Consider the following 17412-nt stretch of genomic DNA (forward strand, 5'->3'; position numbering starts at 1 on the left):
GTTGGGTAGGGGTGTCCAGGGTGCGGCTTATGGAGAAGCATCCGGAAAGGTTGGGAGGTGTTTAGAAAATTCATTCAGTTCGAGGTAGGGGTGGGGGATAGAGTGAAATTTTGGACAGATCAGTGGTGTGGAGAATCACCACTCTATATTTCCTTCCCGGCTGTGTATGGGATTGCTTATTTCAGAGAGGCATCTGTGGCCTCTTCTCTGGATAGGTTAGGGTCTGCGGATAGGAGAAGCTGGAATGTTCGATTACTCAGGGACCCAAATGATTGGGAGACAGGTGAGGTGGAGGCTTTCTTTCGAACCTTGGGCACTAATTTACCTAAATCAGAGCACGGAGACCGTATGAGGTGGAAGTTGTCGAAGAAGGGGGATTTTAACATCCGCTCTTTCTATGATAAGCTTCGGAGTCCCTCGCCTATTATCTTTCCTTGGAAAGGTATTTGGAAGGTTAAGGCCCCCCACGCGTCTCTTTCTTTGTTTGGACTGCAGTTTGGGAGAAGATCCGTACAGGGGACAATTTGCGGGGTAGAGGCTTTGATTTTGTTGATTGGTGCATTATGTGTCGATGTAGCGGGGAGACAGTGAATCATTTGCTTCTCCATTGTGTCAAAGCTCATCAACTGTGGAGCTTGGTTTTTAGATCTTTTGGGATCTCTTGGGTTATGCCAAGATCAGTTGCAGATACGCTTTATGGGTGGTGGAATTGGTTGGGAAAGCACTCCTCTAGCATTTGGAACTTAGTTCCTCTTTGTCTAATGTGGTGTATCTGGAGGGAGCGAAACTGGCGAACTTTTGAAGATAAGGATAAAACCGATGATCAGTTGCTAGCTTTCTTTAGTGGCTCTCTATTTGATTGGTCTAGGGCTTGGAGACTCACCTCTAGTGACTCTCTCCCTTTGTTCCTCAATTTTCTTCTTTGTTCTTAGTTTTTTGTTGGTTGTTGTTTGTTTTGTTGTTTCTCTGTTTGTTTCCTCCCTTGTATCCTTTGCCTGCCTTATGTAGTTTTCATGAGGTAGTTTCTTGAATATACTTCTTTCTTGCTTATCAAAAAAAATATATATTTTACCCCCCCCCCCCCCCCCCCTTAGCATACAAATTTTTTTGTTCCTTTTTTAGTGCATATAAACTTGAATTCCTGTATACTTATCTTGGGAAAGAATTTATTTTCTGCCAACGTGCATTTTGGCACTGATTATTTTTGTTTCTCTGGAACACATGATATCTTTACATTATGCATTTGACTACTATCAGATTATTTTCTTGCATTCGGAGAAAGCTGATGATATCTATTTATTCACTCTATTCTTTCTGAATGTTTTCCTTTTCTTTTGAATTCAAAAATAAGGCGTCTTGTTTCTATAATTGCCTTACAGTTTTCCCTTTTATAAAGATTCATATTGAACATGATTTTTTAAGAGTTGTAGGTTTTTCTCCATAATTTCACTAAGTGAATGACCTAATTTTGCCTTTGTTCTTCAGGAGCTGCCTGAAGGCAGCTGGTACTGCCCAAATTGCACCTGTCGGATATGTGGGGAATTGGTTAATGATAAAGAGGCTTCAAGTTCTTCTGATGCATTAAAATGTTCACAGTGCGAGCATAAATGTAATTGCCCCTTACCCCAGTTCTAGACCAATTACTCTCCTTGTAGCTAAAACTTTTCCAAAACTGTTAATAGCTCGAGAAAATTTTATTTTATTTTGTTTTATTTTTTATGAAGAAAAGATGTTTCAAATAATGTGGATGGTTTGAATTTTTTATATGGGTAAATAACTCATAATATGACCTCTATTTCACATATTTACTTAAACATCTGGATTGGCATATTGGGTAGTTTTTTTTAACAAGTATTATGTCTTTAAAATAGGGGGAAATAAAAACAACTGACAACTATCATCATATCAACTTTAGCTTGTCTGTGAAGCAGCAAATTCAGATGCTAATATAATTTCCATTCTAGACAATTTAGGTACTAGATTTTTTATTTTATTTTATTTTTTTATATTTTTAATTTGGTTTTAATACATGCATTGTTCTTGACAATATAGGTACTGCGATGTTTTTAATTTGGTTTTAATATATGCATTTTTCTAGACAATATAGGTACTAGAATATTTTAATATGGTTTCAATATATTCATTGCTAGTGAACTAACAAATACACATTTTTTCTAGTGTCATCTGCATGTAATGAAGTTCAATTTGCTTCCATGGGGTGAAGGTAGATAAGTTTGTGCATTGTCCTTGAAGTAAGCAAGTGTTTGTGATATAATTAAAACCACTAGGAACTTGCCTCTGCTATCTCAGTTTTATATTAAGGAACCTGTAGAGTGGTTGCAGTTTTAGCCTTTCAGTCATGCTTTAGCCACATTGCTTTTCCTGGATATATGTTTGTGTAATATATGTGATAAACATAGTTTTCATAGATAGACAATGAGTTGCACTTTTACATTTAGACAATGTTTTATCCATGATGCTTCCTGCGAATATGGTTTCTAAGATACCTGATAATTATACCCTTTATATATAGATAATCAATTGCTACTTTTACACATAGAATATGTTTTGTTCATGATTCTTTGCAGTGATTTTGATGTCTAGTTTACTGATCAGCATAATTTGGTGAACAGATCATGAGGCATGCATGAAAAGAAAAGGTATATATGAAGGAGCAGTATCGGATATTTGGTTTTGTAGTGAAAGCTGTCAAGAGGTACCTTGCTGTGTTTTCTAGACTCTAAATTTTTCCTTCTAAATGATCTGTTGAATTTAACAAATGAAGGAATTAATTATCTTCACTGGTATGTTAGTGTTGCTGGTGAGGTAAGGATTGGCTCTGAGTTAAAGTTATTCTTTTCCTCATAAAACGTATGTTCATACTTTTATGTCCAATCCTCCTATTGTGACTGGTTGAATCATCATCCTGAAATTATTATTAATTTTTTTTAATGCTAGGTAGGCAAACATTTGAAAATATTGATTCTCTTATTTAATAGTATGTAGAAGCATGGCGTTGTCTTCTTTTATTTGGGAGATTTATTGTGTCTTTGTTTACTTTTAATGAGCAGTTGCAAAAATTTGAGTGACTATGATTGTCAGAAAGATAATTCTTATTAGTTTGTTTCTACTAGCAATTTGTGTGTTTTATAATTCTTGTTGTAGTTGTGACGTTTTTACCATATTTATTACATTTACCCAAAGGTAACTGTGTATAAACTTTAATAGTTTCCTGGAAGCAATATAATTCCTTCTTACATATTTCCTTGTGTCCTTTGCCCCATGTGGCTTTTATTCACTATCAATTTTTTTTTTTTTTTTTTTTCGAAAGAAAAGAACTTCTCTATTGACTTAGAAAGGGAAGAAGTTTGACACTTTTCCTATGAGTTTTCCTGCATTAGTGAAAGATGCCCTTATCTTTGACTTCAGTTTCCTGCTGTGTTCAAACCCAAAAGAGATATAACTATCTTTTGGAAATGATTTGTTTCTTCCACTAGAAGGAGATAAGTCAATGCGCTAATGCTGTGCATGACTGCTTAATTTTATGTGGCTACTATGGTAAATCTACTTAGGAGATTGCTTTGTGCCTATGGATCTCTTTTCTTCCATCCTAATTTCATATAATTTAGTCATTTTATTAGTCTAAATAATATTAAATTTTTAAGAATTCACTGGTATGTGCAGGTTTATTCAGGTCTTCAGTCTCGTGTTGGGCTCATCAATCATGTTGCTGATGGTTTTTCATGGATGCTTCTTAGATGCATACATGACGATCAGAAGATGCATTCTGCCCAACGTTTTGCACTTAAGGCAGAATGCAATTCAAGATTAGCTGTTGCTCTTTCTATCATGGAGGAATGCTTTCTTTCCATGGTAGATCCAAGAACAGGCATAGACATGATACCCCATGTTTTGTACAATTGGGGGTGAGTGACTTGAATAGTCTAATTTTCAGTTTTGTTGTCTCTTCATATTATTCTTATTTTTTCTCCATTTCTCTGCTGCTCCTTTCTGCCTGTGTTATGGTTTCTGCATGGTAATACAATAATTTTAGGGCAAATTACACTTTGATCCCTTTTAGTTTGAGGTTGTTGTCAATTCGGTCCTCAACATTTTAATTTTTGTACAGTCAATCTTAATGTTTAATATCATTGTCAATTTGGTCCCTCTCTCTGATTCTGTCCATCTCAGTTAAATTCCTCATATACTCAAATCATTATAGTTCTAGTGCTCATGACTGTTGTAACCACTTTGCTAACTACTCCAATGGACTTGTCTATTTTGTTGGAATCCGAACTAGTGTAATTCTCCCGAACATAGGTTACAGCCATCTCTGTTATTTTTGGTTCATCCATGTGCCATCTTCCTTCATCATTCATCAGACTTGTTATCATATGTTTCTTTCTTCTCTGGCTGGCTTTTGGGCGGAGGAGGCTCCTACAAGAATTCTGGGCGGAAGAAGTGTTTCACGATTTATTGAATTCAGGTGTTAGAGAATATAATTTTGACTTAAACAACGTATTTTAATAGTTTTTTTTCTCTGTGATCTTCAGGTCAGATTTTGCACGTCTAAATTTTCATGGATTTTACTCAGTGGTCCTGGAGAAAGATGATGTCCTAATTTCTGTAGCATCCATCAGGTAGTATGAATATATATGCCCTTGTAAGTGGATTTTCTAGATCATATAATTGAGACATTTTGCTATTCGATGTGATGAGGAAACTGTGGATCATTTATTGATCCATTGTAAGTATGCTTATACTTTGTGGAGTGAAGTCTTTCGTTTGTTTGGGGTTCAATGGGTAATGCCAAAGAGTGTTGTTTCTCTTCTTACGGCATGGTGGAATTGGTTGGGGAGTCACACTTCCAAAGTGTGGAATATGGTTCCATCGTGTATTATGTGGTTAATTTGGAAGGAGCGCAATGCCCGTACTTTTGAGGAAACTGAGAGACTTGTAGACTGTGTGAAGTCTTTGCTACTCAGGACTTTGTTTGAGTGCACCCGGATTTGGGGGTTTACGCATTGTCATTCTTTGTCTGACTTCCTAAATTCTGTTGGTCTTTACTTTTGATCGGTTTGTATTCTTTTCAGTGCAATGAGTTTACTATCGTAAATTCATTGTGCTTTTATTATCAATAAAGCTGTTATTACCTATTAAAAAAAAGACATTTTGCTATATGTAAACATTGTCCTATGAAGATCCTGAGTAACAATATGCTATTGGCTTTTATTATTATTTTATTTTGCTGAACAATATGCTATTGACTTAGAATACAAAGAAAGCAATCATTTTATATGTAAATGGCATCTATTACTATTAACATTGGTTTAGTTTAGCTGATAGTAGTCCTTATTTATTTTTTTAAAATTTTTGAAAAAAGATGTAATGGAATCTTTCCATATGCTTCAATCATCAATCACACCCTTAATGTATTATTATTCACACCCTTTGATATGATTAGTAGTTATTAATGTTTAATGCTTCTGACATATTTCTTTTGCTATCTGTTTATTAAAATATATTATTCACTACTAGACTGTCTACTGAAAGAATGTTCTGAACTATCTTTCTTCCTGATAACATGATATTTGAGGATTTGCTATTGCAGTTTCCCATGATGTATAGATAGATGAAATTCTAGAATTCTTCCCATGTTCTTTTCTGTTTTCAATTCTTCCTTAAGTGAAAGTCCATTATATTATGAATTTTCGACTTTTGAAATTTTAGTTTTTTGGAGGGTGCCTGTTTGCTTCCAGTTTACTGTTGGTTTTTCCTGACCTTTATCTATTTACAGGGTCCATGGAACTACAGTTGCAGAGATGCCTCTTATTGCAACTTGCAGTCAATACCGCCGCCAGGGAATGTGTCGACGTCTTGTGACTGCTATTGAAGAGGTAAAAATTTGTTCTTTACCGTGAATATATTGGACAGTTTTTGTAGTAACTGGCTTTTATCGATTGCCCAAATATTACTTGGGATGAGGTTTGCACATCCCAAATATTTATTTAAACTGTGACTCTTTTTTCTTTTTTGGTAAGTGATCTTGAACTTTATGGTTCTTGATGGAATTAAGTTATGAATCTTTTTTCTTCTTTTCCACGAAGAAGATATTTTAATACTTCCTTCTAAGTTTTAAACAGCATTTTGTTTCTCGACTGCCTTATGAGTACCTTACAAAGTTTCCTAATAAGATAAGGACAAAAAAAAAAAAAACAAGACACAGTTTCCTAATATATTTAAAAAGTTGAGGCCATCTGTGTTGCTCTTCCCTCCCTTCTCTCTCTCTCTCTCTCTCTCTCTCTCTTCCCCAACCCCCTCATCCCCTTTCTTTCTTCTTTCCCTTTTATTTTTCTTGGTAAGAGATCTCCATAGCTTATGGGAGTGAACTTTTGTAGTTTTATATTTCCAGATTCCACTATATTCTGCTACAACCTATGAGTAGAACATACCATCTTTAGTTTTCTGCACAAGGTATAAACTTTCAGAACTAAAACTCAGTCATTGTATAGAATGTAGATCAGAGATCAATTTAAAGTTCAGTATTCCCCCACATTTTCTTCATATCGAGATTTTCTATTTGCTTCTTTGTGATATTGTTTGTCCATGGCGGCATGGTTCTCTAGATGCTAGCATCTTTCAAGGTGGAAAAGCTTGTGATATCTGCCATTCCGAATTTAGTGGAGACATGGACAGAGGGTTTTGGCTTCATACCATTGGAAGACAATGAAAAGAAAAGTCTGAATAAGATCAACTTGATGGTTTTTCCTGGAACAGTTTTGCTCAAAAAACCCTTGTGCGAAAATCAAAAGGCAGATAGACATTCTGGTGAGTGTTTCCTCTTCCCTTTGTATCACTTCATTCATGTTGGCATTTAAATTTTTTAAGAGTTTAATTTAATTCTTGGTTGATGAAGGACCAGGTGATAAATCGCCTTTACGAACAGAGGAACCAACAAAAGTAGATACTTGTTCCAAAGGAAAGCCCATGGCAGAGTTCCTACTGCAATCTGATGGAAGTTCCGGCACTATCCAAGTTGGTGCTAAATTAATAATCGAAACAACCAATGGAAAGAATTTGCCCGAATTTGAAGCTGATGGTAAAATGGCAATTGATGATGGGGATACAGGACAAGTAGATATATCGTCAATAGGAATGAAAGAATCAGCTAAACTTGGTATTCATTCTGGAGGTGAGCCTATGATGGAGTCTGCACAGCAGTCTGAGGGAAACTCTTGTGCTAACCTAGTTGGTGCTGAAACCGAAATCAGACTTGTGGAAGGCAACAATTTGCAGGATTTAAAAGTTGGTGCTGAAACAGAGATTGAGTCTGTACAGCAATCTGATGCAACCTGCTGCACTGTCAAAGTTGGTGTTGAAACGGAGAATAGATTTGTTGAAGGCAACAGTTTGCAGGAATTCAAAGTTGGTGCTGAAACAGAGATTGAGTCTATACAGCAATCTGATGCAACCTGGAACAGATTTGTGGAAGGCAACAATTTGGAGGAATTAAAAGTTGGTGCCGAAACAGCGATTGCGTCTGTACAGCAATCTGATGCAACCTGCTGCACTGTCGAAGTTGGTGCTGAAACGGAGAACAGACTTGTGGAAGGCGACAGTTTGCAGGAGTTAAAAGTTGGTGCTGAAACAGAGATTGAGTCTGTACAGCAATCTGATGCAACCTGCTGCGCTGTTGAAGTTGGTGCTGAATGGAAGTATAGAATTGTTGAAGGCAACAATTTGCAGGAATTAAAAGTTGGTGCTGAAATGGGGATCGAGTCTTTACAACAATCTAATGCAGCCTTCTGCGCTGTCGTAGTTGGTACTGAAACAGAGTACAGACTTGTTGAAGGCAACAATTTACAGGAATTCGAAGTTGGTGCTGAAATGGAAATCAGACTTGTGGGTGGGAATTTGGAGGAATGTGAAGATGGTGCTAAGATGGAAATCATTCAGCCTGCAAAGAAGTCTAATGCAAACTGTGGCACTAATGAAGATGGTGCTGAATTGGACAACAGGATAACAGAAGTCAAGAATGGGCAAGTAGGTGAAAACCAAGGAAGTAGTTTGCAGGACCAATTTTCAAAGCTGTCCTGTGAAGAGTTGGTTCCAACATTAGGGGATAGCCAGCCTGAAATGGTTTCTAGTATTGAATCTTCGGGTATGTATGATGAAACACAAATCTCGTTGGATGAACAGCTACAGACAGCCCGTGAGTTGAATGATAAGTGGAAATAAATTATATATTCAGAAAAATTATGTTATGGTCAGGGAACAAATTATTTTAGCTAGTTGGCATGGCTTATATTTTATAAATCTGAAAAAATAACAAAAATGAAAGGTTTAAACTCCCCCTCACCCCCTCCAAAATTTAAAAAAGAATAAAGTTTAGTAGAGGGAGAGAACAAAATGAGGACTGAAGTAATGCTAGAGACGTGGAAAATTTTATGACTTGTTGGGATGGCAAATTCTGATTGATGTAACATCAATTTCACATGAGTCTATCATTGACATTATTATTGTACATCAATCACAATATAGCATCTCAACAAGTGAACAAAATAGTTGCAAAATGAGAATGGAATTATGTCTTTTGGAAATGGTGAGCAATGCAAATATAGGAACAGGAAAAGACAGACAATCTTGAGGAATAGAGTAATGCTTCATATATATACATTGTTTTGGAGAAAACGTATATGTTTGGTTTGTTCAAATTACCCAACATATAACATATTATTGATATATATAAGTATATACTGAGATTACTTTTTTGCCCCTTTTATACTCTTAACACTCCCCCTCAAGCTGGAGAGTATTTTCATACAATTCTAGCTTGTTACATAATAAACCCAAACTGGTCTTACACAATGCTTTAAACATATCATCAATTTGGACTTTTGTAGAAACATATGGAGTAGTTATTACACAATCTTCTACTTTCTCCTCAATAATATGACAATTTGCTTTTATATGTTTGGTTCTCTCATGAAACAAAAGATTGGAGGCAATGTGAATTTCTGCTTGATTATCGCAATGCATAGTCATAGGCACCTTCACAACAAATTTTAATTCCTTAAGTTTATGCTTAATCCACATAAGCTCACATGATGTGTGTGTCATGGCTTTATGCTCAACCTCTGCACTAGATTTGGCAACAATAGTTTGTTTCTTGCTTTTCCAAGTAATTAGGTTTCCTCCTAGAAAAGTGCAATACCTAGCAGTGTATTTTCTATTTGACGATGATCCTGCCTAATCAGCATCAGTATAGGCTTTTACCTGTAGATGATCATTAATTTTATACAAAAGACCATGGCTTGGATGTGCTTTAGGATACCTCATAATCCGAATAACTGCATCCAAATGTGGAAAGTGAGGATCTTTCATATATTGGCTCAAAAAACCGATTGCAAATGATATATCTGGACGAGTAATGGTGAGATAGTTTAGTTTACCAACCAAATGACTATATCTCTCAGCATTAGATTACAGCTCTCCCTAATCTTCATACAATTTGACATTAGATCCATAGGAGTCTCCATTGGTTTAGATCCTAACAAACCAGTTTCATCCAAAATATAGAACACGTACTTTCTTTGTGATAGACTGATTCATTCTTTAGATCGTACTACCTCAATATCTAAGAAATAACGAAGTTTCCCATATCTTTAGTTCGAAAGGAGTTTTGTAGGTATCTCTTCAAATCATCAATTACCTTCTTGTCAACCAGTGATTTTAATATCATCAACATATATTATTAGTAATATCTTTTTCTTTTAGAGGTATGAGAAAACACAAAGAGATTAGAATGGCAACGCCGCAATCCAAACTTTAACATTGCTTTATTGAATTTACCAAACCAAGCTTTGGTATATTGTTTAAGACCATAGATGGCCTTATTCAACCTACACACTTTTCCAGACTCCCCTTGAGCAACAAAATCAAGTGGTTGCTCGATATACACCTCTTCCTTCAAATCACCATTCAAGAAGACATTTTTAACGTCTAACTGAAATAGTGGTCAGCCCAAATTAGTAGTCAAGGAGATCAAAATCATAACAGAAGATATTTTAGCAACAGGTGAGAATGTCTCTGTATAGTCAACACCATATGTCTGGGTATAACTTTTGGCAACCAAGCAAGCCTTCAAACACGCAATAGAACCATCAGGTAAGTACTTCACAGTATACACCCAATGACAGCCAACAATAGTTTTTCCTGGAGGATGAGTAACCAAAGACCAAGTAGCATTTTCAGACAGAGTAAACATTTTTGCCTCCATAGCAGACTTCATACTAGGGATGGACATAGCCTCCTAGATAGACTTAGGAACAACAATAGAATTCAAGGACGTGGTAAAAGCATGGAGAGATGAAGCAAATGACCATAAAAGACAAATTGAAAGATAGGATGAGAGGTATATGTATGCTTACCTTTGCGTAAAGCAATTGGAAGAGAGTTGGGATCAGGAGACAGGTCACTAGGCGGGGAAGAAGTCTTTGTTGGAGGTTTTTGCCGACGACAATACACCTGGAGTGGTTTTTGAGAAGGAGATTCATTAAGAGACACAAGCGGTAAGCGAGGAAGATAAGGAAAAGAACTGTCACTACCAACCGAATGAGAGAAATAAGATTAAGACTCATCAAATGTGACATCAACACTAGTGAAACGACAATGAAGAGTAGGTGAATAACATCAATATCCCTTATGAGTATGAGAATACCTAAGAAAAACACATTTAATTGATCTAGGATCAAGTTTATCACTCCCTGGACTTAAGATATGAATAGAGCACACACAACTAAAGAACTTAGGAGGTAGATGAAATAAATGTGCATTAGGAGAAAGCATAGTATAAGGGATCTGACCACCTAGAATAGTGGATGGCATGCGATTGATCAGTTGGCATGCAGTTAGAACAACGTCACTCCAATGTGATTTGGGAACATGCGTATGAAACAATAAAGCACGAGTGACCTCTAACAAATGACGCATTTTATGTTCAGCAACCCCAATTTGTTATGGAGTATGGGGGCATGAAGATTGGTGAATTATACCATGGTCATCAAAGAATTGAGACAAGATGTATGAAACTATTCACGAGCATTATTAGATCGAAAAACATGAAGTGAAGCATTAAATTGAGTCTTTATTTCCATAAAAAAATTATTTGAAAATTGAGTACAATTTAGACACTTCTTTCATAAGATAAATATAGGCGACTCTAGAATAATCATCAACAAAAGTGACAAAATATCTAAATTCCAATAATGAGGGAGTGTTTATTGGACCCCAAATATCATAATGAACTAAATGAAATGGACTACTAACACGACTCTCACGCCTAGAGACAAATGGCACCCTATGGTGTTTACCCAATTGACATGCTTCACATTGTAATGACTCAATTTAATGACACCATGGGACTAACAACTTCAAATTCTTGAGAGATGGATGGCCAATGTGACAATGATGTTGAAGAGGTGATAGACAGTGAGAAGCCACTAAACTGGAAGAACCATGTCGATCCAGGTAATAAAGTCCACTGGCTTCATGCCCTCCACTAAGAATCTGCCCTGTCTTGAGATCTGAAAGATACAATGAGTGGATAAAAAAAAGGCAGCGCAATTCAAAAGTTTTGTAAGATTACTAATCAGTAAAAGATTAAAAGGAAAATTGGGAATATATAACAACAAGAGAGAGAAAGATTAAGACTAAGATTGGCAGTGTCCAAACTAGAAACTGTAGTGGATGAGCCATCTGCCATAGTAACATTGGGAAGACTACTAGAGTGCTCAAGATCAGAGAGTAAACTTGAGGTAACTGTCATATGATCAGTAGTACCTAGGTCAATGACCCAAGGTTCCTAAGTGGCAAGACAAGTAGTGGAAGTACCTTAGTGAGCCAAGGTAGCTGTAGAACCAAACCCAACAGAGTTAGAATGCATAGACAAGAGGCGATGATACTCTTCCTCAGGAATAGAAACTACTTTGGATGATATATATATAGTTATACACTAACATATAACATATTATTGATATATATATAGGTATACACTGAGATTACTCTTTTGCCCCTAGCTTTATACTCAGCACACATAATATTTTGGCTAAAATCCAAAACTGACTCTCTAAGTTTCAACTTTTATCATTTTAAACCTCTAAGTTTTAGTTTTGTGATTTCAGTCTTCTAAATTTCAGATTTTGTCAATCTAGTCCTCCGTTAGGCTTCTGTTACCTATTGTCGTTTACTTTGACCAAAACGATGATGTTTTGGGCTCAATTTCTTTCTCCCTCAGTCAATCCCTCAGCCCTTCAATTTTTTTCTCAGAAATCGGTGAGGCTAGGGTATCGGTGGGGGTGGGGTTTTTTATTTTGTTTTTAGTTGTAAGGGAACGACATCATTCCCCTTAGTTTCTATTTGTTTGTTTGTTTTTGGTTTTCTTTTTTTTTTGGTAGTAACAGTTTTTCATTTTTTTTTTAATTAATGATAAAAAAAGAGCTCCAAACGGCATCATTTTGGTTAGAGTAAACGGCAACAATTAACAAAAGCCTAACGGAGGTCTAGATTGACAATATCTAAAACTTAGGGGACTAAAATGACAAAACTAAAACTTGAAGGACTGAAATAAAAAAAATGTTGAAACTTAGAGGGTCAGTTTTGGATTTTAGCCTAATATTTTTTACTAACAAATTTTACAATTGTCGAGTTGTCAAGTTGTTATTAACTTTTAGCTGGATTCATCACTGACATTATTTTGTTAACTACCATTAACATCTCACACCTCAAAAAATTTATGAAAAATAATTTTGACTCTAGACTTAATTGCGAGAAATATCACCACCTCAAAAATTTTATGAAAAATAATTGCGACTTTAGACTTAATTGCGAGAAATAAATAGGACCGAAGATGTTCTGGGAAGCCTGAAGGTCATATTTTTCTTTATCCTATTGGCGTTGTAGTAGCTAGCCCAAGTTCCCAACACAGACAACTAGTGGCCTAATGCTCTCTCAAATAGCTAGCCTCCCTATATTATAATGTAATATATTATAAACCCCACTTTAAAACACTAATATTACTATTTTTGTGTGTGTTCTAATAAGTATTACTGTTTACTCAAAAAAAAAAAAAAAAAAAGCTAACCTCGCTAAGATCATTTGCTGGCCTAGTGTTCTTTAAAATAGCTAGCCTCCCTGAGAGCATTTGCATGTGGGGTGCTAAAAATAAAATTTAATCTAGCACCCTAAAAAGTTACTTTATCTATTTTAGCATACAATTCACAATTCACCCTACATCCTATTTCCTATTTTAACAGAGGTCCTATTAAAATAATGTAAATCATTTCAATAGTTTTTGCCAAAAAAAGAAAAAGAAAACCAACAGTAAGATCACTCCCAACAACCACAATCCAAAACAAACCCACACCAAACACAAGCAACAACAGCTAGCCGACTGCCACCCACGGTGAAATCAACCAACACCAACCAAAACCACTGTGACCCAAACCCAGCAACCAACCATGACAAAAACATTCATCGTGACCCAAATTAGAACAAATCGCTAGCCACCAATCTCAACAAATGCCACAAACGCACGCTTATTTTAACAACCATTGCTCGCCAATTATAACAAATTGCCACCAACCGAGCTCAACGCTGATATGAACAACCACCATAAATGCATGCCAATTTGAACAACCACTGCACGCTAATCTCCATCACGATCCACCCTAATCTCCACCTCAAAGGCGTTGGTGGTGAGGTCACAGAGAGAGAGAGAGAGAGAGAGAGAGAGAGAGAGAGAGAGAGAGAGAGCTGGTCACTGTAGCACAAATGCTAATTTTTTTATTTTATTTTTAGTTTTAGTACACTTGATGTAGGTGTTCTTTTGCTCTTTGGGGTGCTAAAATAGGATTTTGGGTGTTTTAGCACACCTAATGCTAATGCTCTGATACATGAAAAACTGACTAGTATTCATCCAGGAAAATAGAGAAAAGAAGTAAAAACAATGCAAAAATACCTTTTGGTCCCTCTTAATTTCAGTTTGTAGTCATTTTGGTCCTTTTTACAACCTACTCTCCAACATGTGGCTTGCCAACGACTATCCTCACCGTTATATTGGACACCAAAAAATGAGAACAAATGAGTAGTGCTATGGGGATAACAATTTTACAACAAGTTTACAACAAAGTTTACCTTAACTCCACCTTTTGGGCATCATTGAAACTTTATTTACTTGGCGGAGATTGAAGTAAATGTCGGTTGGTGTGTTCCAAAAATTTGGTTGTCTAGGAATAAAAATTTTGTCACATTTTGCTTCCTATGCTCCACTAATGGCAACATAGCAATGGCACATGGTGTTTTTTTCTTTCCTTATAAAATAATTAAAGTTTAATTTTTATGGAAAGAATCAAACACATGAAATTCTACCATTCGTGGAATTTAGAATTTTTACTTGTCTTTGTTGTAAGTCCCACATTCGTTAGAAGTGTACTCTTTCTTCTGTTTATAAACAATTATGGACCTTCTTTGATATCTAGAGATATAAGGTCTAATGTGGGTCTGGGTCTCATTTAAAGAGTTCATTTGGTAAAGCTATAAATGAACTTCAAAAGGTTTGGTAAAATTATAATAGAGTTTTATAGGGTTCCTGAAGGGTTTTAATATTAATGGAAAAAACAGATAGAATCTAGGAACTAGCAATTAGGCATGCTTAGAGCCAACTAGGAGTACAATATTTGACTTATATAGGAGTACTTGTGAGAGACTGCGCCCTCGGCCCCTTTTTTTGATATTGGGTCAAATCCACATGAATGGGTGGAGTTGTGTTATTGCCTCTCAAAATAGAGGTTCGATCAATTATATTTTCCCCTTTAGATTAAGGGTTATACAATTGAGTCGCCACTTATTTATTTATTGGAATAAATAAGAAAACCAAAATTGAAAAATTCCTCATTTTATTGATTTGCAAATGAATTTACATTGATCATAAGAAATTATATGGCTTTGGTCTTAGATGCAATCTAAGATAAAGCGTTAGGCACCCATCTTGCCCAGTAAAACTAGTCTTCTAGACTACGGTGACTGATATTCATATCATATCATCCAATATGTTATCAATCAATTTGCATGTTGAATTTAATGTGTGTGCATGTGATACACCCTACTTCAATTTATTAAGCATTGCATTTGGATTGAAAAACTTATTTAAGGAATTTAAATAAACACTAGCATGCTCTATTCTTAATCTCATCATAATGATATAAAAAATCAAGTTAGGGAAAGAGATTATACATGCATGTAAGATTCACATGGTGGAGGAGAAGACTTTTGATGGAGCTCCTATGGGTGGAGTAGAAAAGAAGAACTAGGAGAGGGAGAGTGAGTCTCACAAATACTTTGAGTCTCAGGAAGACTAAGATATGACAAGACTATTCTACTTTACTAGAACTTAAGAGGGGAGAAGAGATGGGGTTTTTCGTGTGTTTGGAATGTAGGAGATGAGGGTTTATATAGTAGTAGTGAAAAAAATATGAATGGAAGGTCATTTAATGAGGGTCGATGAAGGTTCAAAAAGAATCATGAACCTAGACCCTATTTTAAACTTTGGGGAAAGTTAGTGCATTAAATGTAGAGATTGGTGGGAGTGAAAAGCAAGCAAAATTCGGTTTTCCCGTAACTATTGTAACAGCCTGCAAAGACAAAAAGAATCATATCTTATTCAATTCGGATCAAAATTTTCTCGTTCTTATGCTTAAATTGAAGCCCCGGAATGGTGAGCAGAGGTCATTTGCTAGAAAATAATTGTAGCACGATTAACATTAATAGGTCCCAAATTAGTTTCCAATTAACCTAGACCTTATTCAATGAGTAAGATTTCTTATTGAAAAATTAATGTTTGACTATCTAATTAATTAAATGTGTGCAACCTTACCATAAGATGTAGTTCTCGCCAATCAAATTATGACACGTCATTAATCTCAAATTGATTATAATTATAACCAATTGGAATCAATTGTTCATATCACATATAGTTAGACTCAATTTGTGATAGTGCATCTCGGCTATTAAAACTTGATTTGATGATAACTTTCAATCTGATGGTCTGATTAGGGCTTATGACCAATCAATTTGATCGTTACAACATTAAGATCATTTTGATGAAATGAGATTAAGAATCTAATGGCCAGAATTAAGATTCCTATTTCCAAGGTGAAATTACCATTTTACTCTCCATATGAGATTAAATGCGGGTTGCAAAATGAGGTGTCAACAGTACTAAACCCTAATTCTAATTGTCAAAGGAAACCCTAATGACTTATTACACCAAAAAAAAAAAAAAAAAAAAAAAAAAAAAGGAAACCCTAATGACTTATTACACAAAAAAAAAAAAAAAAAAAAAAAAAACCCTAGACTTGAAAAGAAAATACTAATTAGCCAAATTAAAAACTATGGCCTAGAATAAAAATATAGTTGATGGCTAAAAGGAAATAAGACAAAAGTAAAGTAAATCTTTGTTTGCCCTTCCTACATCATTCTCCCTTAGTTGAAGAATGCTTGACACTGTGACCTTGAGTTTTGAAGTGGGTAAAGATTAGAATTCTGATACTGGATACTAGCACCAATTCTTCAATCACTTTGGTGAACACTAGAACAAAAAAAGCATTGTATTCCATCACATCATTAAATCCATTTAGAATTACAAAATTGAAGCGTGGAATTAGGGTTGCAAATGAGACAATATTTTCTTGAGCTACAGAAAGCACCATTGTATTAGTCTTGTCCACTTCTTTAAATGGTCTAACCTCATGCTCCATAAAGGGTTGATTAGAAGTACACTCATTAGATGCTATTTTCATGTCATTTGCACCCTATAATATTTTACTCTCTTGTCAAGTCTGCCTTACACAGAGTATAAAGGGAAAATGCTATGGACACATAAAGTCCCACAACTTTTGCCACAATTCGTCCCGTGAATGGTGGATGTCAAATGGTGGGTCCATACCTCCACCACTCACAACTCACCACTTGGCGAGTTGTGGCAAAAGTTATGAGACTTTATATGTCCCTAGTATTACTCAATCAGTATAAAGGATTGTTCTGTAGGCTCTATGATAGGAGAAAATCTACCCTGTTTCTGTTGCATGCTTCCTCTTTCTCACATGAGGGAGAGGAAGCATGCAACGGAAACTGAAAACTAGAAACTGAAAACTACTTTTTGCATGTTTTTAGTTTCCTTTACAAATTGAGTTTTGAGAACAGTTTTTGTTTTCTATCCATTTTGGGTTATCAAACAAATTTTTTACTCTCAAAAATAGAAAATTATTTTTGAAAACAGAAAATAAGGAAAAAAAAAAAAACAGTTACCAAACATACCCTTAGTGTTGAACAACTTTCATTATATCTTTTGAGGTT

At 35.5% G+C, this 17412-nt stretch overlaps 2 protein-coding genes across 3 annotated transcripts in view; one reads left to right on the top strand and one right to left on the bottom strand.

Annotated features, from left to right (window-relative positions):
* Positions 1-17412, bottom strand: part of LOC112001953 (probable beta-1,3-galactosyltransferase 14) — an 84761-nt gene that overhangs the window by 47447 nt on the left and 19902 nt on the right. The window lies entirely within an intron of this gene.
* Positions 1486-8291, top strand: LOC112022479 (increased DNA methylation 1; the record flags this gene model as incomplete). 2 transcript variants are annotated; one of them, XM_024055090.2, is given in 7 exon segments in its annotated part: positions 1486-1609; positions 2634-2716; positions 3685-3926; positions 4554-4640; positions 5798-5897; positions 6627-6828; positions 6917-8291. In XM_024055090.2, coding segments are annotated over 7 exon segments (2160 nt in total), but the record flags the coding sequence as incomplete, so codon positions are not given.

Source organism: Quercus suber, unplaced genomic scaffold (genome assembly GCF_002906115.3).
Source record: "Quercus suber isolate HL8 unplaced genomic scaffold, Cork oak 2.0 scaffold_27, whole genome shotgun sequence".
Classification (NCBI taxonomy): Eukaryota; Viridiplantae; Streptophyta; class Magnoliopsida; order Fagales; family Fagaceae; genus Quercus; species Quercus suber.